Here is a 22,158-nt window from a genome sequence, read left to right as displayed (position 1 = left end):
CCTGGTTGAGGTCCCACCAGCAACTCACCTTTGGGCAGTTCCTTCTGGTGACACAGAGGTGGCAAAACCAGTGTCAGGGATAAGAAAGTGAAGGACCAGCATCCAGCATGGACACATCACATCATTTACCATGAAGGCAGATGAAATGTGGAACTAAAGTGAGGAAGTGAGGGGTAAGATGTGCTAGAAAACATGTGAAAATGGCCCCAGGGGGCTTGAGAGTGAGGAGGAAGAAATGTCCTTTGCAAAGATCACACTTCTCCCAGCAAAGGCCTCAGGATGCTCAGTGACCTCTCCAGCTAAAACTGCCACCCAGGCCCACCAAAAGAAAGATGTGTAAGCAGTAACCAGTTTATGGCTGGATGTCTTTAATGTCCAAGATACATCATGGCAACCTGAGGAAGAAGAGGAAGAATCAGTAGTAGGAATTGCTCAGACCACCCATCTGGGTAGGAGCTGGAGAGGTGCTCCCAGGTGCCCACTGCTTCCCATGGACATCTCTAGCTTTTCCAGCCTGGAAAAGAATGTTTCCTGCCAAAATCTGTCAGAAAAGCCACCTCAGATCTTTCCAGTGATTTGGTTTACAGCATGAAAAGAAGGATGAAAATGCATCAGCACATGCCAGAGCTACAACTCCAGAGACTCTCCCCATGAATGTCAGGCTGCTGCTTTTCCCACACTGATGCTTCAGCACTGTAATGCCACACACAGGGATGGACTGACAACCACGAGAGGGTCTTGGAAAGCTCTGCCTCTGCCCTGGGGCTGATTTTACTCCAAACATGCAGCAGCCTCTGGAGTCTGCAGCTGGAAGTGGCACAAGGCTCTCCAGAACAGGCAGAGAGCAATCCTGTACAGCAGGATGTGCTGGTGCCTCAGGCTGCGATCAGGATCACAGAATTCCCCAGTGGAAAACACAGGGAATTTGCTTTTAACATTCTTGTGTTGGGGCAAAACATGACCCAGGGTCTGGGTTGTAAGATAACAAGGGCTGGGCACACCCCACTGCCAGCAAACCCAGTGACACACACAAAGTCTTTGGCACACCCAGGGCACTGCCACGAAGCTTCTCTCCCTCCAGGCAGTAGCAGCAGAAGTGAAACCTTCACCCAAGGGGAGAGAGAAGCTTCTGAGAGATCTTCAGGTCTTTAAAACACTTCAATATTTAAACAGGCAAATACTCTCATGTGCAAATGCTGCTCAGATATGTGTAAAACACAGGTAATGGCACTCAGTGCTCCCAGCTGCACCACTCCCAAAGGCCTCAAAGTACAAAGTTCCTGGCAGGCCCTCGACAGGACAGAGAACTTCAGACATAGAAGTGTTTAGGGGAGCACCTCCAGGCAATGTCACACGCTGACCAGGACCATGAGCCACCACGGACCCAGGTTTCATCCTTCTGAAGCCAAACTTCCACACTGGCCAACCTGAGCAAGGACAAGGCAGTGATGCAGTTTGGATTTCAACATTCCTAAAATTCCAGAGAGATGTAGTACCAGCAGGTGTGACAGCACAGAGGTGGCAGGTGGTCTGGGACTGGCAGAAACCACAGAGCCCCACGTGAGCAGGGGTGAGCACAGCCTGGAACACACAAAGCACACACCACCTCTGACAGCCTTTAATCTCTGCTGCAGCTCAGCAGGCACCTGGGGCACACCAAGGTCACACGGCTGTGCCAAAGGAGAGCACACGTCCCAGTCCAATGTCCAGGAGCCACGTTTACCTGTCAGGCACTGTGTCTGCAGGTGGTGTCGGTGGAGGAGGCACATCAGAGCCCGTGGAGCTCCTGCACCACCTCTGCAAGGTCATGCTGGTGGCACAGCACAGCCCGTGGGGCAGAGCCCACAGAGGGCATGCAGAGGTCACACCAATGCCACATCCTGTGCTGGCCCAGGGGCACTTTGTGGCTGAAGGCCACACTGGCAGAGGGGCCACATCACAGCCCACGGAGCCCACTGGTCACGTACCGTCCCTGAAGGTCACCCCGGCAGGGTGAAATGTCACAGCCCGGGAAGAAGCCACACTGTGCCAACTGCAGGTGCAGAGGGGACACTCCCAGCCCCCTGGTGACACCGCGGAGCCCTGTCCTGACCCCAACCCCGCTGTCACTTCAGGCCGTAGAGAATGGCAACACCCAGGAAGATGAGGAACCCCACCGAGAGCTCGGAGAGGGCCTTGACACGCCACTGCCCCGCGGCGTCCTCCCGCTGGAGCCGCAGCTGCTCCCGCCGCGCCCGCAGCAGCCGCTCCCGCTCCAGCTGCTCCCCGTAGTGCGCTCGGTAGAAGGCGTCGAAGTCGAAGGGCGGCGGGCCGGGCCCGGGCCGGGCGGTGGGGCTGCGGGGCGGCCTGGGCGGCTCGGCGGCGGCTCCGGGCGGGCGGGCGGCGGGGCGGGGGCCGCGCTGCAGCTCCTGCTCGCTCAGCAGCCCGCGGTCGTACTTGCGGCGGAGCGCGGCGCTGCCCAGCACCCGGTAGGCCTCGCTGACGGCGGCGAAGCGCTCGGCGGCGGCCGCGCTGCCGGCGTTGCGGTCCGGGTGGTAGCGGAACGACTGCTCGTAGTAGGCCGTCTTGATCTGCGCCGCCGTGGCCGTGGGCGGCACGCCCAGCACCTCGTACAGGTCCCGGCGCGGCCGCGGGGCGCCCCCGGTGTGCGCGGCGCGGGAGGGCGGGCGGGAGGCCGCGGGGAGGAGCAGGAGGAGCCGCCGCAGCCGCCCGAGCGCCGCCGGCTCCATCGGACCCTCAGCGCCCGCCCGGCGCCATCGTGAGCGCCGCGGCGCGCGGCCGTGACGTCACGCGGGGGCACGGCCCGCGGGGCGGTGACGTCACGCAGCGGCGGCGGCGGCATGGCGGGCAGCGGGCGCAGACCCGAGCATCGTGGGCCGCCCGAGCTGGTGAGCGGCGGGACGGAGGAGAACCGGGCCCGTGCCGGGGGTCCCTCTCCAGGGCTCCCTTCCCGGGGGTCCCTCCCGGGATTCCCTTCCCGGGGCTCCCTTCCAGGGGTTCTCTCCCCGGGGCTCCCTTCCAGGGGTTCCCTCCCCGGGGGTCTGTCCCGGGGTTCCCTCCCGGGCCTCACCGCCCCGCCGCTCTCTCGTTACAGTTCTACGATGAGGCCGAGGCGCGCAAGTACACGCAGAAGTACGGCGGGACGCGAGGCCGCGGCCGGGGGTGGTCTCGCCGTGGGGTGGGCACACCGGGGGCGGGGAGGGCCGGGCCTGGCACCTGCGGGGTCTGGGGAGGCCTCGCCTGAGTTCTGAGGGGTGCGGGCCTGCCGTGGGGCACCGGCGGGGTGGGACGGGAGCGGAGCTGAAGGGTCCTGTCCGAGGCGGAGCGCGCTCCGAGCCTGTCCCTTGTCACCCATTCCCTGCCCGCGCTCCGAGCCTGTCCCTTGTCACCCATTCCCTGCCCGGGGTCCGAGCCTGTCCCTTGTCACCCGTTCCCTGCCCGGGGTCCGAGCCTGTCCCTTGTCACCCATTCCCTGCCCGCGCTCCGAGCCTGTCCCTTGTCACCCATTCCTTCCCCGGGGTCCGAGCCTGTCCCTTGTCGCCCATTCCTTCCCCGGGGTCCGAGCCTGTCCCTTGTCACCCATTCCCTGCCCGCGCTCCGAGCCTGTCGCTTGTCTCCCATTCCCTGCCCGTGTCCCGCAGCTCCCGCGTGGTGGAGATCCAGGCGCAGATGTCGGAGCGCGCCGTGGAGCTGCTGGGCTTGCCCGAGGACCGGCCGTGCCTCCTGCTGGACGTGGGGTGAGCGGGGCTCTCTGTGCCCGGTGCCGCGGAGCACCCGGGGCTGCGGGGGCGAGCCCTGGGCCGTGGTGGGTGTCCCTTGTAGGCTGCATTAGAGGGACGGGCTGTTCTGGCGTTGTGCCTGGCCAGCAGCACCCTCAGGTTCCCTGCATTTCCTCCCTGCAGCTGCGGGTCAGGGCTGAGCGGGGATTACATCTCTGAGGAGGGGCATTACTGGATTGGCATGGACATCAGCCCTGCCATGCTGGGTGAGCAGACCCTCCTGCCCTGACACCCCCAGCTCACCTCAGAGCTCCCCAGAGCTGTTTGCCATGCTCTGTTCTGTGCAGATGTGGCTGTGGAGAGGGAGGTGGAAGGAGACCTTCTCCTGGCAGACGTGGGTCATGGCATTCCCTTCAGGCCTGGCATGTTTGATGGCTGTATCAGGTGAGTCTGTGCATGAAACTGAGCTCTCCTGGTGCTCCACAGAACTGCACAGTACATGTGGTGCACATCTGATGCATCACAGGTAAGCAGGACTGTCCTCACCAGCTGCTCTTTGCTCCCTGCAACCTCCTCCTTCACTCTGAGACAAATCTCCAGGATTTTGGATGGTAGAAGCAGCTCCTGACAGCTGTTTTCCAAGTGGTGGTTGTTGTCCTTTTGTGCTGTTGAGCTGGGAATTTTGTTGAAGGAAATAAAATAAAATTGGGGATATTGTCAGGAGGGAGGGCTGAGACCTGCACCAAGGAGGAGAACAAAGGATGTCTGTAACATTACTCAGTTAGGTGAGTCCCTGGTTGGTTTTGGTATGAAGGGGACAGAAGCACTTTCCTGCTTAGAGAATAGTTCAGGAAGGTGCTGGGAAGGAGCAGGGACTGTCCATTGCTGATCCAGTAGCTCTGGCTGGGATTGCTCATTGGGAAAACCTGCTTGGCCAGGCAGGGTCATGGCTGAGCTGTTGAATTGCCATCAGGAACTGTAGTGACAGGAAAAGGAGTGATGGGTTCAAACTGAAAGAGGGGAAATTTAGATGAGATATATGGGAGGAATCCTTCCCTGTGGGGGTGGGCAGGCCCTGGCACAGGTTGGGCAGAGAAGCTGTGGCTGCCCCATCCCTGGAAGTGTCCAAGGCCAGGTTGGACAGGGCTTGGAGGAACCTGGGCTGGTGGAAGATGTCCCTGCCCATGGCAGGGGGTGGAATGATCTCATTCCAATCCAAACCATTCCGTGATCCTAAGATTTGAGCACCTGACCTAAAGGGGATGCTTGGTGATGCTTTTGGCCTCAGATAACTACTGCATGTTGTTGGGATTTGGTGTAGCCAATCTCCAGAGGGGTTTGTGTAACTGCAAAACAGAAGGCAAAGCTCCATGGAGGAAATTGAATCATTTCCCTGGGGCCCAGCACATGCCTAGGGCTGGAATTCAGCTCCAAGGGAGGTGCCAGGCTCTGGAAAGGAACCCCTGACTCAGTGTCCTGGGGGGTCTTGTTTTCCTCCTCAGTATTTCTGCTGTGCAGTGGCTCTGTAATGCTGACAAGAAATCACACAGTCCCCCCAAACGCCTCTACAGATTCTTCTCCACTCTTTACACTGCCCTGGTAAGTGCCACACTCTGCCAAGCCAGGTCTCTCCTGCTCTGAAACCTTTGCTGGTGCCTTTTAGTACAATATTTTAAGTCAGGTGTTTTAAGTAAGTGCTGCTCTGAGGCAAGACTGGCAGGAGCACCCTCCACCTTCCTCCTCACCTGCTGCCTGGTGTCTGGTGCTTCTCATCAAGGCTGGACTTGGTGATCTTTGTGGTGTTTTCCAGCCTTAATGATTCTGTGATCCCTGTGCCTCGCTGTGGGGTGAGCAGCTCTCCTGAGAGCCTTGTCCTGGAGGTTTGGGGGAGAAGGAATGGGGTGACCAGAGGGATTGTGTTCACTGAGACAGGTTGGTGACCAACTTTCTTTCCCGTAGGCCCGAGGATCCCGAGCTGTGCTGCAGCTGTACCCCGAGAACTCAGAGCAGGTACAGGCCATTAGACAGTGGGGAAGGGGTGCAGGTGCTGTGTAGGGCTCTGAATGCAACATGTTCCTCCACATCTGGTCAGCATCTCTCTTCTTCCTGCCAGCTGGGAAGCTCTTCAAGGGCCCAAAGAAATAATCTGCAAGAACACCCTGTGCATTTTCTGTTTCTTCAGAGATAGTCTTGGGCTGAGCCTTGAAATCAAAAAAATTGTCAGGACACCATCTGAACCTGCTGTCCTGGATTCTCTCCTCTGGGTCTGGCTCTGAAGACTGGCTGTAGTTACCAGCACTGTACTGTGGACTCCCAGGGTTGGAAAATCCTGCCCAGCATTTCTCTCCTAGAATCTGCTGCACTGGTTAACCCAGGCTGGACTGAGGAGCAGGGAGAACCAAACAAAAGCAGGGAACTGGTATCTGGATGGTACCAGGAGCTGGGTGCAGAGCTCAGCAGGAGCAGGAGTCACCCATCTTGGGAATGCACAGTCAGCTGTGGTAGTCCCAGAGGTATCTTGGGTATTCCTGGGGAATGACTGCTGATTAATTCTTGCATGTTCTTTCTCCAGCTGGAGCTCATCACAGCCCAAGCCATGAGAGCTGGATTTACAGGGGGAATGGTGGTTGATTACCCCAACAGTGCCAAAGCCAAGAAGTGAGTCCTGGGTATTTCTGTATGTTTGGGGTGAGACCTGGATTAAGTAGTGATTTTTTCCCAAGCTGTTCTCTCTCATGATAGGTCCTGGACAGAGGTTACAGCTTAGACCTGACTGTTATAAACCATCCCAGTCTTGCTTGGGGCTGAGACTCACATGCTGAACCCCAACTTCATGCTGCTTATTCTTGTTCTTTCAGGTTCTTCCTCTGTCTCTTTGTTGGGACATCTGGCACGTTACCAAAGGTGAGGAGCTCCACGAGGCAGCAGAGCTGCTGTCCTGGGTGATGTGGGCACAGTGAGAGCCAGGCAGATCTCTGTGGGCAGATGTGACTTAGTGTGCACATTTGCTGCCAGTCACTGAGCCCTGCTGTCACAGAATCCCAGACTGGCTTGGGTTGTGAAGGACATTAAAGCTTATCTTGTTCCACCCTCTGCCACGGGCAGGGACACCTTCCACAAGCCAAGGTTGCCCCAAGTCCTGTCCAGCCTGGCCTTGGACACTCCCAGGGATGGGGCAGCCACAGCTTCTCTGGGCAACCTGTGCCAGGCCCTCACAAGGAAGAACTTCCCAATATCCCACCTAACCCTGCCCTCTGTCAGTTTAAAACCATTGCCATGATTTTTGGAAGATCAGTTTGTTCCTTTCCTCATCCTTCCCCTTGCAGATCCCTGTGTTCCCCATCATTTTGATGGCACAACTGTCAACTGTGTCTGCTCCAGAGCAGAGCACAACTGCCCAATTTTGCTTTCCAGGGCCTTGGTACTGAGTGTGCTGATGAAGAGCCACACCAGGCAAAGTTCACCAATGAGAGGTATCATATGGATGTGAAGCTGCAGGTTCTTCTCAGCAGGGAGTGTGGGGCTGTGAGGGTTGGGTTTTACTGGGAACCTGCCATGTGAGAAGGGGCAGGAGGGCCTGGGAGGACCCTTGGCAGCTCAGGTGGGCACTGCTTTATCTTCCCAAAAGGCCCAGACACAGGGAACAGAACTGCTTAGTTCCCAGGGCTCTTCCATGGGGCTGTTGGTGCTTACCCTGAGCTGCACCTGAGCATTCAGGTGTGCTTTCTGTCTGGCTCTGCTTAGCTGTGGTCTGGGGGGTGTCCCCTTCTGTCCAGGTCTCCTCCCACAGCAGTGGTGCAGGAAGGAGCCCCTCTTGCAGCCAGTGGGAGAGACGGAGAACAAAACCCAGAGGAAAGTCGTCGTGGTTGCCAGGAGCCTGTGGCTGCCATGTTTTCCTGCCTCTTACACTGCTGTTCTCTGCTCACTTACTCCAAAGGGTACCTGGTCTTGGAGGGCAGTAACAGAACTGGGAACTTTTTGGGAAGCCAGAGACTTTGTCTAGTTTGGAATAGTGCAGACAAGAGGAAGGTGGTTTTGCTTGAGCCTGTAATTCCCCCAGAGTCCAGTGTGCTGCTGGTGTGTCAGGTATGGCACAGGGGGCCTGCTGCAGTCTGTCAAAGGTCAGAGCCTGGACTGGAAGCAACCTCCTTCCTCAGCACATGTGGAGTTGGACCACTTGGCCACCTGCCCCAGTGCTGGCTGAGCCTCTCATCCAGGGGTGGTGGGAGGGGAACTCGCTGCTTTTGTGATCCAGTTCTGGGTGACAGTCCTGCAGGGCAGAGGACTGTGCCCCCACACCTTCAGTTCCCCTCCAGCTGCTGTCTGCTTTGTCTGTAGGACACGGTTCAAAAACATCAAGGGCAAGTCTGTGAAGAAGAGCCGGGACTGGATCCTGGAGAAGAAGGAGCGTAGACGACGACAGGGCAAGTGAGTTCAGCTGAGGCTGGTCTGGCCTGCTGGCAGCTTTTGACAAAGCCATTCCCTTCCCCTCCCAGCACTGCATGTGGGTGGTGCTGAGCTGCTCCCTGCTTTTCCCCACAGGGAGGTGCGAGCAGACACGAAATACACGGGTCGGAAGCGCCGCCCTCGCTTCTGAATTGCTCTGGACACTGCTGGTGTGGAGGGTGGCGTGTGGGTGCCTCCAGCAAGCCTCCTGTGGATGGCACAGATGGGCACCTCACACCTGGGACTTGCTGGGACACGTCATTGTGGCTCTTCGTGGTGTAAACTGGCTCAGGTTCTGCCCAACAGCCAACTGCAAAGCTTCCAGCCCTGTTTGCCTGGTGAAGGTGGAGTGGCAGACAGTTCTCTGGCCACCTGGTGTCCTCAATGCTGTTGCTTAACCCTCCTGAGTGCAGCAAGCCCATTAAGCTGCAGGTGAGCCAGGACATGATATCCAGCCTCCTCACTAAAGAGTCAACAAGTTGGAAGTGTTTGCAGGTCTCCTGTGTCCTGCTTTCATACTGGAGAGTACTGAGGTGGGAATATAGCACCCAGTTCCTTGCCAGCTTCCCCTCTGTCTGCAGGTAGGGAGTCAGGCACTGTAAAGCTGTAGATCCCATGAGGGCAAAGCTTCCTCCTGGCAGAATTGCAATTCCTGGGGGCACTGCTCCCGGGAGTGCTTGGCATCCTGTTTGCTTTAGTGCTGCAGGAGTGCTGGGGTTGACTGTACCCCGTCACCTCTTCCCTTCCCCTGAAACACAGAGGTGCCAGCCAGAGCTTTACAGTTACAAATGTTTATTCTACATAAAAATTCCACAAAATGGGAAGCTGTTTTGCACCCAAAGCTTTGGGAGAAGAAAGGGACGCTAGCAGGGAGGGAAAAGAGGGAAGGAGAAAAGAGGCAACATACAGTGTCATCCAGCCCAGTGAGACAGAGCAAGCCAGGGTCAAGATCCACATAGAAAACAAGGACACTTAGCTCACAGTACAGCAACAGTACAACTCCACGGGGGGCTCGGAAAGCCTTCAAGTACATTAATTACAAAAGAAACCAATCCCCAGTTCGAGTGCAAGCTGTGCGTGCCCCACACTGCTCGTGGAATACTGCATCGACACGCTCCCGGTGGGGAGGGCAGGTGGCACCTGGAACAGAGGAGGTGGGACCCAAAGGACAAGCGGGCAGAGGTTGGGGGCTGGAAAGAAAAAGTGAAGTGTCTTCCCAAAGCACAACCACGCTTGGTGATTTGGTCTGTACATGCAACAACAGATAGGTAAAAAGGAACTGAACGGGGCTTCCCGTAGTGCAGGGGTAATTATTGCACCAAAACACCCTCCCCTCACAGCGAGGACAGTGTGAGCCTGCCTGTGGGGCAGCAGTGGCAGCCTGCTCCTCGCCTCCCTCGCCTCGGAGCCTGGCACTGCCATGGCCTGCAGGATCCCAGCAAAGTGACAGCGGCCCCCACTGGCCCCGTGTCCGGCTCCTGCTGCTGGGGGGCTCCTGGCAGTGGTGGTGCCACAAGGAAGGAGCAAGGGCCAGAAACCATCCCCCCCGGTGCTGTTCCTGGCCTTGTGCCTTGGCAGGGGTGCCACAGCCCTGATGTCAGGTTAGCGTGTGCCACAAAAGCCGCTGCTTGGAAGAAAAGAAAAGGTCACCTTGTGCTAGCAGTGGGCATGGCTGCAGGGCGGGAGCCTGGGAGGAGGGTTGTCCTGCCTGCCCAGTGTTATTGCTTCCCGGCGGTGGCAGGGTGGGCGCTGCACCGGGGCAGGAGCACGGGCACTCTGCATCACCTCCAGCTCCTTTTCCTGCAGCCAAACACGTCCCTGCCCAACAGGGACCCTGCCCGTGCCCCCTTCCTGCCCTGCCTGCACAGTGCTGGTGCCCCAAGCCCTTCTGCCCACGCAGGCTGCAGTGCTGGAGCTCATCAGTTGGTGCTGAAGGAAAGGGCTCCGGTCTTGGATGTTCCCGTGGCCGTACCCCAAGGGACATGGGCTGGGCACCGCGGGGGGACCGGGCTGGACACGCTTCCCAAGGGCTGTACAGTGGGACCTCGGGTGACAGTGGCAGGGAAGGAGCTGTGTCAGGGCTGCTGCTGGGCAGGGCTGGCTCCGGGACAGGCAGTGCTGTGTCATTACAGCCACTGCCTTCCCCCAGCACCCCCAATATGGGCACCAGCACCTGAGCCACAGCACCCCAGGGCTGCGGCAGCCCTGCCCTGGCCCCAGAGGGTGCAAGGTGGTGACACTGCCTGTGGCTGGAATCCCAGCTGCCATCAAGTGCCCCTTTTCTGCTCCCAGCACCTGGGCTCACAGCACCATCCAAGTGCCTGGCAGTGAGTTTGGCCAGAGGTGCCTCACCTGCCTGGGGCTCCTCTCTGGTGCTCTGGCATGTGCACGTGCCAGCCAGAGCCCCGAGCTCTCCAGAGGAAGGTGAGGGCAGAGCCTTGGCCCCAGCCTGAGGGAAATGGGCAGTGGCAGCACAGGACCCCTTTGAGCTGCCAGCAGGACCCCACAGCAGCTGCATCCATCTCATGGGCATGGCAGAGGGCACAGGGCACCCAGGTGTGCCACAGCACCCCACCGAGGGCAGGTGCCTCCCTGGATGGCCGAGCAAAGGGGGCACTGGCAGGAGCAGGGGGGTGCCAGGAGGTGGCAAAGGGGCAGTCAGGCACTGGCCTGCTCAGGAACTGGTTGGATACAGGAGGAGGAAGGCTGCTACTCCTCATTTGCAGGGGGGTGGATGCAGCAAGGAATGCTCCTGGGACCACAACAGGAGAAAGCCCAACTGTCTCCAACCCCCAGACATGGGTGCCTGTGTGGAGAAAGCAGGCTGGAGCACGTGGGTGCTGTCAGGGGCTGTGGGCACCAGTGCCAGAGCCCAGGCCCTGGGGCGGCAGGAACCAGGACCACTGCGTGCCAGGGCTGAGAGCAGAACAATGAAGCTCTGCTGCAGGGCAAGTAGATAGCTAAACTCACCAGCCTTAAACTACCTGTGCCATCCTGCCCTGCTAGGCCAGCACCCGGGTGCAGCACAGGTCCCCACATGGCATGTCCCTGTCCTCAGGCAACTGTGATGGCCCTAGGCAGCAGCTGCTTATCCCACACAGCTCCATCAGGCACCCACCACCCACAGCAGCACATCCAGCCCCTGGCACCTGCACCAGAACGAGGGCTCTCCTGGGGAGGGGACAGCCCTGCCACTGGCAGGGTGACAGGAACAGAGCCTCAGTGCCAGGCACGGCCATGGAGCGGGCAGGGCCAGGCAGAGCACACCCCTGGGGAAGGACCCTGGAGAGAAGCAGCCCAAGGGAAGGTGTTTGCAAGCACAGACGCGGCTGACAGACATGAGAGCTCTGGCTGGAGGTAATGGGCAAGCTGGGGAGGTTGACTGGGCACTGAGCTCCCAAAGACCCCTAACACCTGTCTCCTGTCCCTCCTTATCCTCGGCTGTCCCTAACACAGACTGCCCAGCACAGGAGGAGCAGCAGCACCCGAGGGCGCCTCTGTCCCCACCTGGTCCCAGCCAGCCACCCGGGCTGGAGCAGTGATGAGAGCTCGGGTTCCCCCCCACAGGGTCCCCCTCGCGCCCATCACCGCGCCCCGTCCCCCGCCTGCGCCCCGGGGCCGGCGCTCCCTCCACACAGACGCACCGCACCGCACACACAGCGTCACAAACAACCATGCATTAGAAACTGAAATGCTGCTGGGAGGCTCCGGGGCTGCGTGGGTCGCTCCGGCGTGGCTGCAGCTCCATGGCACGCGCGGCTCCGTCCATCGCACACAAACAGTCCCGTGGGGTGGGTCTAGCCGAAAATGCCGCCGAAGGTGGAGGCGATGACGATGCCCAGGATCACGCAGCAGATTATGATCATGATCTTCTTCTGCTCAGGTGTCCCAGCAGCGGCAGGGAGAGAGGGGAGAGGGGATGATGAGTTTTGGGGTGGGATGCAACCAGAAGCTGAGGCTGCAGGCTGCCCTGCTCCCCTTTGCCTGTCATGGGCTCTGAGCAGCACCTCGTGAGCCAGAGGGGCTCTGGCTGCACTGGGCTGGTTGAGCTGAGCTGGTGGCCCCCAGGTGCCTGAGCTGATATGGGATCACGCTGCAGGAACGGGACAGGCAGCTGGCACTGTACCCAGGGGCTGAGCTGGACTATGCCTTTTCTCTGTTTTCTTTTGGCAAGGAGCATGACTTTCACAGCAGGGCTGGCCCAGGGGATCCACCCTGTCCCTTTTTCTCTCCCCAGGCAGTGCCCCTGCCCCATGGTTCATTGTCAGCTTTCATGCAGCCTCAGCTGTGCCACCCACAGGCCCTGGGCTGCAGCCAGTGCTGTGAGGTAACATGGTGCCCAGTAACCTGTGAGGTTGTGCCACCCTGCCCTGGGCAGGCAGAGGGGCAGGCAGGGTGCCAGCAGAGCCCTGTCCTCAGGACAGAGGTGTCAGCAGTGCAGGCAGAGGCAGACAGGCCCCAGCCAGAGCCATGACTCACCCGTCTGGCTTTGCTCTGGTACTTCACCGCTTTTTTGGTGTCAGACACAGCCCTCTCCACGTAGTCCACCGAGTGCTCCACGTTGTACTCGATGCGGTCAATCATCTCTCCCTGCAGAGTGAGGACACAGCCCACGCGCCCGTGCCGGCGTCAGCTCCTGCCTGCTCCGCTGCTGCCTGGCACCGGCTGGATGCCACCCTGCCCAGCGGCCCTGTGTGGATAGAGGGACTGTCAGCTGCCTGCAGGCACTGGGTGCTCTGGGTGCCCTGGGGTGGGAGCTCTGGACTGTGTGCCCATCCCAGCAGGGAGACAAGTAAAGCTGAGGGTCCAGATGGGTTCCCAGCCCGGTCCTGGCCTGGTGGCCACTCTATACAAACATCTCAGGTGACATCAAAGCCACAAAAGGATCTACACGGACACTGTGCCACACACTGCAGACACTGGAGGCTCATCAGGGAGCAAGGACAGCACCAGCAGTGCCACGGGGGATGCTCCCAAAACCAAGCGCATGCAGGGACGACCACGATCCACACAAGTGCCATGCCGAGGGCAGGAGGGCCCAGAGCAAGGCCAGTCAGGACTGCAGGGCCCTGCAGGACCCTCTGCCCCGCTCTGCCCACCTCTGTAGGAGTGGGCTGGAGGGGTGGACTCCTGTGGATCTGGGGACATGGGCTCGGGTGAGCTCCCTTTGACCCCATCCTGACAAGGCAGGGAAGCAGCCAAGTCCTGCTGCAGCTGGAGAGAGTTAGCAGGGGCCATTGGCTCAAAGTTCAGTGCCCTTCTGGATGGCATGGAGGGTACTGGAGCCACAGAGCTGAGGGCTCATGGCCAGCAGATCTGCGATGCCCATTTCTCAACCTAATGCTAGAGAGCATGGGGAGGATGAGCCTTGAGGCCCAGGGTTGCTCTGGTGTTACCCCCCAAGCACTGACTCCATCAGCTGTTCCTTGCCTTGTCTAAAGCTGCTGCTTCTCCTTCCCACCTGCCCATGCCTGGGGCAGAGCAGAGCTGCCAGCCCAGCTGCCAGACTGGCATCCCTCCACTCCCAGTGCCAGGAGCTCAGAGCCTCACAGGCCAAGGCAGGGTGCTGGCACTGCCAACCCTTAGAACGGTGCAGGGAACCACAAATCCCACACATCTGTCATGCAGGAGCAGCCATGCAGAGCAGAGCATGCAGCACCACAGGGCTCGGCCAGTGGCCTTTACCTGCCACCGACGTGTCCTCGGGCCGTGGCAGCATGGCGGGCAAGAAGGGGCGTGAGCAGAGACACCGGAGCACGTGCCCGGCTGAAGGGCCACATGCCATGGGCTGGTGGCACCTCGAGCTCACTCGTCTGGGCCCAATGCTCAGAGGAGATGGCGAAATCTCCCCCTGCATGGCAGCCACCCACTGCCCTTCTCCAGAGCCCAGCACCAAACCTCCCACCCGGGCATGCTGCACCCCCGGCGCTGGGGTGGCGAACGGGTGGTTCTGGCCCTGGGGAGCACAGCTCAGCTCCACTGGGAGCTCTGGTGGTTCTAGATTTGTTTTTTCCCCTTCAGCACCCACCCAGGCAGGGGATCACTGTCTTCCAGGTTCCCCACCCACTGCAGGGAGCCCCCTCACTGCCCAAACCCCCCAGGTGAGTGACCCCTGGGCAGTAGTGTCTCCCTACCTGGCTCTCCACCAGCATGGCCATGTCCATGAACATGTCGTGCAGCTCTCGGATGCTGTTCTCCAGTTTGATGATCTCACTGTGCCGTGTCTCGATCTCGTTCAGCGCCTGCTTGGTGATGTTTGAATCCATGATGATCTGCAAGGAGACAAGGCCACTGAGCACCCTGATCAGTCCCAGCTCAGGTGCTGGGTCTGGGGGCACCAAGAGAGGGATGAGAAGGAGCTCCAGAGCTGCTCCAACAACTCTAGCCAGGTAGTTTGCAGCAGGATGCCAGAATGCAGGCTCTGCTCCAATAGCATCCTCAGGTCAGACCCGACCCCCTAGGGCCCCTCTCCTGTACTGGGGCCACTGTGGCAGCACATCCACCAGCCCAGTCCCTGGGATGAGGGGCTGACTCAGCTGCAGCCCGTGCTTACCCCAGAGGAGAAGATGGCCGGGTTGCCGCTCTCCAGCATGTCCTCCAGCTCCTCGCTGGTGGTGGTCCTGCCAGCTGCAATGACACAACACGGGTCAGGGGAAGTCTTCAGTCCCCACCAAGAGTCCCACAGTCCCACCACAGGGCTCTGCTGGCTCCATGGCATTTCCCACAAGGGCAATGCAGCAAAGGTTCCAGACTCAAGAGCGCACTGGGCAGATCAAAAGGCTGCCCTCTCACTGGAAAGGGAGAGGAGCCTGGAGGAACACTCCTGCCCAGAAACCTGGCAAAACACTGGAAAATCCTGAGCCCTGGACCTGTGCCTCCCCAGAGAGCTCCAGAGTACATCTGCTTCTTACTTGGCAACTCCAGAAATTAAAGTTTCCTGGGGAGAAGCAGCTCTGCCAACGAGACAAGCAGCCCAAAGCTTGCTGGGAGCTGCAGCATTGAGGGAGAAGCAACCTCAGCCCTGAGCTGGCAGGGAGGGAATGGCAGGAGACAGTGCCCAGGGCCATTGGAAGCTCTGGGACAAGCAGACACAAGCCATCGAAGAGAATTCCCACCTCAAGGCACAGTCCTTGGCACTGCAGTGCCCAGCTGGATGGAGTGACCATCCCCATGGAGCAGCTCACAGGGGATGGGGGCAGGAGCAGCCCCAGGAGGGTGTGAGGGAAGCTCCCAGGAAAGCCTCCAGTGGCACAGCTCTGTTCCACCACCCAGCTGATGCTGGGTGCCAGTTTGCCCAGTTCTGCAGAGAGATGCTCCATAAATCAGGAAGACTCGAGGCACCTCAGGGCTGCAGGGGACCAACAGGCATCAGGGGCTCAGCTGGGCTCCTTGGCTGGCAGAAGCCCTGCCCCTGGCAGCAGCACTGCACGGGCACCTGCAGAGCCACAGCTGGGGCTCGGCTGGACACACCGAGGACAAGGCACCTTCCCAAGGCTGGCATCCTCTGTCTGGAGCTGGCTTTTCAGCTCTCCTTAGACACACATCCATACAGCTCCTGGAGAGATGGATAACGCTGTCCTGTCTGCCTGTGTGTGACTGCCCGACCTGGCTGTGCCCCAGCTCAGACAGGTCTGGCACTGCCTGCACTGGTGTCAAGATGAGAAGCTTTCAGCTACAAAAGCCTGCCCAGCACTGTGACAAAGTGCCACCCACTTCCCCGGCCCTCAGGGCCCATCTGCTCATTCTGGGCAGGGGTGGCACGGCCACTGGCCAGTGCTGTGACAGCATCTGCACCCAAGATAACTCCCGTGGTCATTCCTGAGATGAAAGTGCCACAGGAATCCTAAATCAGCTCCAAGATCACCTGGGGTTGCCTGGATGAGCTGCCAGGGCCAGAGCAGCCCCTGAGCCCTCCTGGCTCAGGGCAGGATGCACCCACAGCTTGTTGTTCTGCACGCCAGTTCAGCTGGCCTGGCACGACAGGGTGGGCAACAGTGAGTTCCTGCAGTGCCCTCACAGACAGGAGATGTTTTATTTTTGGTTCCTCAGTCTTGCACATAACAAAACTGCTCCCAAAACCAAGCAGCGTCTGTGCTGCACCTCCACAGCTTCAGCTGCACACCCACCACAGAGAGCTCCTCCAAGCTCCAAATCCAATTTCTCTGGGAGCAAAACCTAATTAGATTTAAGATACAATTTCTCCTAATGGGCACAATGGAGAGTTAAAAAATGAGGGAGTGACAACTCCCACCACAGGCAGTGCAGAGTCAGACATGGCTCCTGGCAGCAGACAGGGGGCATGGTCCAGCCACTGCACATCTGTCCTGCTGTCACCAACCCCAGGACATGGAGCCATCCCTCCACTGGGCATCCTGTGATTCCTCCATGGCATCTGTGATGTCGGAGTGCTTGGACAGAGCAAGTGAGTAAGGAGGGGGTGAGGCCAACAATTAAGGCTGGGGCAGAAGTACTGGCAGAGGAGAGGAGAGGGAGAAGGAAAGGGAGAAAGCCACTTCATCCCATCAGACATACTCCTGGTTGGGTACAGTGATGGTGATGGTCACCAAGGCACACACAGACATGGCAATGCCTACACAAGGAGTAGGGACAGATCCTGAGAGGGCTGTGGGGAGCCCCAGGGGGTGGCTCTGGCTTGGGGCAGTGACTCTACATCACCAGCTCTGCAGCTGTCCTATTGCAGAGCCAGAAGCAGATGTGGTGAGGATGGAGGTGCGTGCTGGGTGCTGGAGAGCCCCTCTGAAGCTGCTGAAAAGACCCTGCTCTCATACTTTCAAAACCCAAGAGATTTACTGGCTTTGCTATCAGAGCTCGCAGCACTTTCTATCTTTGGATTCCTCAGCTGAAAGCAAGAGCTGAGGATTTGGTGGAGCTTTGTGCAGTCACCACCTCCCAGCTGAGCTCTGCTCCACGGAGCCTGCGCAGGAGCCCCCCGAGCAACTGGGGCTGATGGCATTGGCTGGGACACCCCAGGCCAAACAGAGCCCCTGGCCAGGCAGTAAAACCTCCATAAGCTGCTCCTTTTGATGAGCCTTTCTGTCAGGAGAGATTTCCCACTTGTCCAGATGTGGGAATCCAGCCCAGACTGTGCAGAGGACTGTGCCACTGCCTCCCCAGCACAACCCCATCCTGCCTCTGAACCTGCTGCTCCATCCCAAAGGAAATGCAGGTCCCTCACTGTCAGGAACTGGGACACCCCCCCTGCACCCCTCACTGCTCCCTGGGGAGTCCTGAGCAGCCCTTTCCCTGTACCCATCAGGCTGTGCCAGGCACCAACAGCCCAGCAGGACGGACAGAGCAAACACAAGGATAACTTAATATATTTCCAGAATTTAAGCAGAGCAGCAAAGTCCTTCCAAAATCCAGTAGGAAATCAAGAGGAAGGTTTCTTTCAGGCCTGCAGCCAATCAAGGACATGGCTGAGCCCTTCCCAATCTCTTCTCTCAGAAGGAGGCACAGGGATACCTTAAATTCCTGTTCATGTGACAAGCCACCCCTCGGCTGTCACCTGCAGGATGACGTTGGCTGATGGATGAGTCAGGCAGCTGGAGCAGTGACACATCATCCTGCTTTACAGCAAACTGGCAAGCTCTTGTTGAGCCTCCTGTCAGTCAGCCTTGCCATCCAGCCACCTTGGAAGAGCCCTGTTACTATTATACATCACAGAGACTAATGTGAACAAAGCTTGCACAGCCAAGGCTCCTTCCAACCCTCCACAGAAACCCCACAGCACCCAGATTTCCAGGCATTGCAGTGCATGAAGGACATTCCCACAGGTGACCACCAAGGACACCACTCTGACTCACAGATCTCCTCCTGTCATCATTCATGCTGAGTTGTTGAAAGGAAGAAAAACATCCATTTGGTTGTGAGATAAAAAAAACCAGGACTAGGATTCAGATCCTTGCACTCCGAGCACAAACCTCATGATGCCTCTGACAACGAGATTATTTACAAAAATCTCTTTTAATCTCTGCATGCCCTGACTTTCCCCTTGCTTATTCCCCTAATTATGGTGGTGACATGGTTCTTCTTTGCTGGAAGATGATCCCATTGCTTTAAAACTATCCAGGTATCACCAACTGTTCTGAGCAACCAGGAGAGTGTTTCATGGACAGGCAGGACCAGACTTAACCCGAACGATTGGCTCGGGATGACTCAGGGAGATCACAGTGCTGTCATTTGGGTGGTGTCACCAGCGTCAGGTGTCACCTGGGGCCCACCTCGGACAGAAAACAACATTATGGCTCCTAAGAGCCATCAGGTCCTGGGCTGTGGGAGGCTCCTGCTCCTCCTGTGCAAGGGAAACCCCCAGGGGCAGGGAGTGCTCCCATCTCAAGGCTCCCTTCTCTGCTTTCATGTTTAGTTCAGTTCACTCACAATGAAGAGCACCCCAGAGAAGGGAAAGGCACACACAGGAGGCAGGAATTCCCATGAGCTTCTTGGAATTAAAGATTAGCTGCAAACAAGGAAGATGTTCCTCTCCCCGTGCTTCCTGCCACACTCTCTGCAGCATTTCAGGACGTGCTTTGCTGGATGTGCTTTGCCACTGAAACTCAAGGTACCACCCCATGCCCACGTCCCACAGGGACCATGTCCCAGCCACATCCATGGGCACTGTGGGTTTACCCAGGGAGCTCTGCCCAGCTCTTTGATCCATGAGCAGCCAGAGCAGGCTGTGGCCCCAGGGTACACTCAGCCCAGCTGTGCCTGCCCCCCCCCAGGCTTTACTCACTGATCTCCAGCTGCCTCTGGATCCTGCCCTTGCAGCGCTCCCGGTAGTCGGTCTGTGTGGCGTTGTACTCGGACATCACCTCCACGAACTTGCGGGACAGCGTGGAGTGCTGTGGGGAGGAGAGAGGAGAGGGAGGGGTGAGGCTCCCTGCGAGGGAAAGCCCTGAAACCCCACCATGGTGGGCAAGGCTCAGTCCTCAGCACCTCCTGCACCACCACCCACCCCAGAAGCATTTCCAGCCCAAACCCTGCTCTGCAGAGTGTGGCAGAGCACCAGGTGGGCAGGTGGCAGCAGGTGACACATCTCACCCAGGCCTACCTGAGCACAGCCTCCAGCCCCCAGAGGACACCCTCAGGAGGTTGGCAGCACCCTCCTTGACACCACTTGTGCCCAAGTGTCCTGGAGCTGAGGCTACAGTGGTGCCCTGGGTCAAGCCCTGCCTGCCACTGCTGTGCTGCCAGGACGTGCTGGAGATGGACTCGCAGTGGTCACTCTGCACTGCTGGGGGAGAGCTGGACCCAGCCCTGCTCAAAGTCACAGATTCAGAGAATCATTTTGGTTGGAAAAGGACTCCAACATCATAAAGTTCAACCTTTGACCCATCACCACCTTGTCAACTAGACCAGAGCAATGAGTGCCATGTCCAGTCCTTCCTTCAACACCTCCAGGGATGGGGATTCCACCACCTCCCTGGGTAGCCCCATCCAATGCCTGACCACCCTTTCTGTGTAGAATTTCTTCCTGATGTCCTATCTGAACCTCATCTGGCACCACCTGAGGCTTTTTTCTCTTGTCCTGTTCCTTGTTCCCCAGGAGCAGAGCCTGGCCCTGCCTGGCTCCTCCCTCCTCTCAAGGAGTTGCAGAGAGTAAGAAGGTCCTCCCTGAGCCTCCTTTTCTCCAGGCTGAGCCCCTCCCAGCTCCCTCAGCTGCTCCTCATATGACTGACTCTCTAGACCCTTTCCCAGCTCCACTGCCCTTCTCTCCATAGCAGGGGAGCAGTGAATGTCTGGTGCCACCAGAACTCAGCCGTGTGGGTGCAGGTGTTGGTACACCTGAAGCAGCCCCAGCCAGCACAGCCCTCCCTCCAGGAGACGGTCCTGGAGACATCTCAAGGATACACTTGGGTTTGCTCTGCAGCTATTCTGAGCCAGCAGCAGCACAGTATTTATGGCAGAGCCTCAGTCTCAGCTCATCTTCTCCCTCCTCCAGCACAAACCTCAGAGAACGCCCCCGGCAGCTCCGGCTGCAGCCTCTGCTCGAGAGGTGCTGGCCCAGAGCAAGGTCAGAGCAGCCCTTGAGCATATCAAAATCCAGCAAGGCTGTGACATGCCATCCAAGCAACAATTCTGCCCTTCCAAAACTGGTTTTCCTAAAATCCACTTCAATCTCATTCAGCTGAAAACCATCAGCCTGTGTTGATCTGCAGCCCAATATAGCCTGGGTGCTGAGTGACACCCTTCCTGCTCACCAGCACACCACACTGCACCTCTTGGGCTTAAGGAGTTATTTAACTCAGTGTTTATTTTCTCAGATTGTTATTTTATGTTCCCACAGGCATCCCACATGTCTACAAAATGCATTTGATTTTTGAAGGAACACGGAATTTCATGCGAAATGGGCTGGAAAGAGCATTTTAAATGGGTTTCAGTTATTAAATAAAGCTACCTGAATATTCACAGCAAATAAAATCCATATCAAAATGTACCTTATGTTTGAAAGAAACTCATTAAACAGAAAACATTAACTAAAGTTAGGAAATGGGGTTGTTGCAACAATTCACTCCCCAAGTGTGGGGAAAGCAGCCCAAGCTGGATTTCCAAAGAGCTGGTACAGCTCTGGGTACACAAAGTGGGCTCTGAAACATCCCCAAGGCACACACTGAAACAAGGTCCTTGTCCATCCATGTCTGTGATTAAGAGAAGGACATTTCTGAAATGCTCATCTTGTGGGGAAACACTAAAAAATTTTAATTTATAATATATACTTATAGAAAAATGGAAAACACTGTTGAGGCCTCTGAGAAGTTGCAGCACTGGCAGCGCTTCTGGGCTGGGATTGCCCGTGGCAACTGTGACCTGGAGCTGCCCCAGGCAGGGTCTGATGGGGCTCTTCTGGCTGGAGATGATCACAGCAAAGCCAGAATAAAAGCCAACAATTTAATGCTCAGTTACTCTTAGTTTACAACATCTTAACAAGGGGGAATTGGCTCCTTATTCCTCATTTTGCTCACAGCAAAGTCCATAAAACCCAGAGAAGGTGCAAATGCCTTCACAACCACCACACTTAAAGCACCAGGCATGTCTAAATCAGCTTTCCAGTTCAGCTCATCCCAAATTCCATAGAGAATGTGGGACATGCCAGGCTCTGGGGGAACTCAGCCACACTGCCCAGGGAGGAGCTGGAGCTGGCCAGTGTCACTGCACAGGGCCAGAGGTGGTGGTGGTGACAGGTGGAGCACAGAACAAACAAGGACAGGCTGAGAGAAGCAGGGTCTGATCAGCTGAAGGTGACAAAGCTCAGGGAGATCCATTTGTTGCCTACAGTGGCCCAGAGGGAGAAAGGAGAGAGGCTGGAGCAGACTCTCTTTGGAGGTGCAAGACAAGTGTCTGGATCCCACCCTGGGTGATGAAGAGCAACATTGGCAGCTCCTGTTGCCTTTACCCCTTTAATGGTTCACTAAAGCCCACTCTTGGCTGCAGAATAAGGCTCTGAGATGCTTTGTCTTCACCCACATTCCCCAGACCAGGCACTGCAGTGACACAGGGGCAGATTCCTGGCTGGGGCAATGGCTGCATCTCACTGGGTACTCTCACCAAAGCATCACCAGAAGGTAAAAAAAACCTACACAGCAACCCTGGATGGTGGGACAGGAGACAGAGCTCCACCCAGGGAAGGCTGTTCTGCAGCCAAGCACAGCTCTCCTCTCCCAGCACCCTCAGCAGCCACTTCCCATCCTCCCCTTCCTGGTGCCACAGGGCAGAGACTCACCTGAGTTTTCCTTATCCGCAGGTCAGCTGATGACCTGTTCAGTCCTTCCTCTTGTTCAATACTCTGCTCAATACCTGGGTGGGGCAGAAGAACACAGATTGGTTTGTGCTGTTTGGAGAAGAATAACAGGAGCAGTAAGACTGGAAAAGGCCTCTTGGATCATCAAATCCAAACTTGGACCTCATGCCCACTACAGGACATTGCCAAATGACACATCTACTCATTACTTGAACACTTCCAGGGATGGTGCCT

General features: G+C 57.7%; 3 protein-coding genes across 3 annotated transcripts in view; 1 reads left to right on the top strand and 2 right to left on the bottom strand.

The window, feature by feature from the left end:
- Positions 1-346: 346 nt before the first annotated feature.
- On the bottom strand, positions 347-2,795 carry DNAJC30 (DnaJ heat shock protein family (Hsp40) member C30). Its single transcript, XM_071574740.1, has one exon. It carries the CDS (start codon positions 2,727-2,729, stop codon positions 2,106-2,108), a length of 624 nt encoding a protein of 207 aa, XP_071430841.1. The 5' UTR covers positions 2,730-2,795; the 3' UTR covers positions 347-2,105.
- A 10-nt stretch (positions 2,796-2,805) lies between these two features.
- On the top strand, positions 2,806-8,655 carry BUD23 (BUD23 rRNA methyltransferase and ribosome maturation factor). Its single transcript, XM_071574739.1, has 12 exons — positions 2,806-2,888; positions 3,095-3,132; positions 3,642-3,737; positions 3,903-3,985; positions 4,067-4,163; positions 5,222-5,318; positions 5,679-5,729; positions 6,292-6,377; positions 6,578-6,623; positions 7,134-7,192; positions 8,058-8,147; positions 8,262-8,655. The coding sequence occupies exons 1-12, from the start codon at positions 2,841-2,843 to the stop codon at positions 8,314-8,316; spliced, it is 846 nt and encodes a 281-aa protein (XP_071430840.1). The 5' UTR covers positions 2,806-2,840; the 3' UTR covers positions 8,317-8,655.
- A 285-nt stretch (positions 8,656-8,940) lies between these two features.
- Positions 8,941-22,158, bottom strand: part of STX1A (syntaxin 1A) — a 55,724-nt gene continuing 42,506 nt past the window's right edge. The window contains exons 5-10 of the mRNA XM_071574738.1: positions 21,907-21,980; positions 18,919-19,027; positions 14,719-14,792; positions 14,300-14,437; positions 12,645-12,755; positions 8,941-12,040 (exon numbers count right to left, since the gene is read on the bottom strand). Coding sequence (XP_071430839.1) covers positions 11,963-12,040; positions 12,645-12,755; positions 14,300-14,437; positions 14,719-14,792; positions 18,919-19,027; positions 21,907-21,980 — 584 coding nt within the window. The 3' untranslated portion in view covers positions 8,941-11,962. The remainder of the gene's footprint in view (positions 12,041-12,644; positions 12,756-14,299; positions 14,438-14,718; positions 14,793-18,918; positions 19,028-21,906; positions 21,981-22,158) is intronic.

This window comes from Pithys albifrons, chromosome 21 (assembly GCF_047495875.1).
Source record: "Pithys albifrons albifrons isolate INPA30051 chromosome 21, PitAlb_v1, whole genome shotgun sequence".
Classification (NCBI taxonomy): Eukaryota; Metazoa; Chordata; class Aves; order Passeriformes; family Thamnophilidae; genus Pithys; species Pithys albifrons.
Note: the sequence above shows the minus strand (reverse complement) of the source record. Positions and strands in the feature narration are given on the sequence as shown.

What these genes read in the sequence shown, in the direction of transcription:
- DNAJC30 (XM_071574740.1), bottom strand. Translation starts at nt 2,729, where the DNA reads ATGGAGCCGGCGGCGCTCGGGCGGCTGCGGCGGCTCCTCCTGCTCCTC.
- BUD23 (XM_071574739.1), top strand. Translation starts at nt 2,841, where the DNA reads ATGGCGGGCAGCGGGCGCAGACCCGAGCATCGTGGGCCGCCCGAGCTG. An exon ending in CCACTCTTTACACTGCCCTG is followed by an intron (nt 5,319 to 5,678) that starts GTAAGTGCCACA and finishes TCTTTCCCGTAG; the next exon opens with GCCCGAGGATCCCGAGCTGT. An exon ending in ACCCCGAGAACTCAGAGCAG is followed by an intron (nt 5,730 to 6,291) that starts GTACAGGCCATT and finishes TTCTTTCTCCAG; the next exon opens with CTGGAGCTCATCACAGCCCA.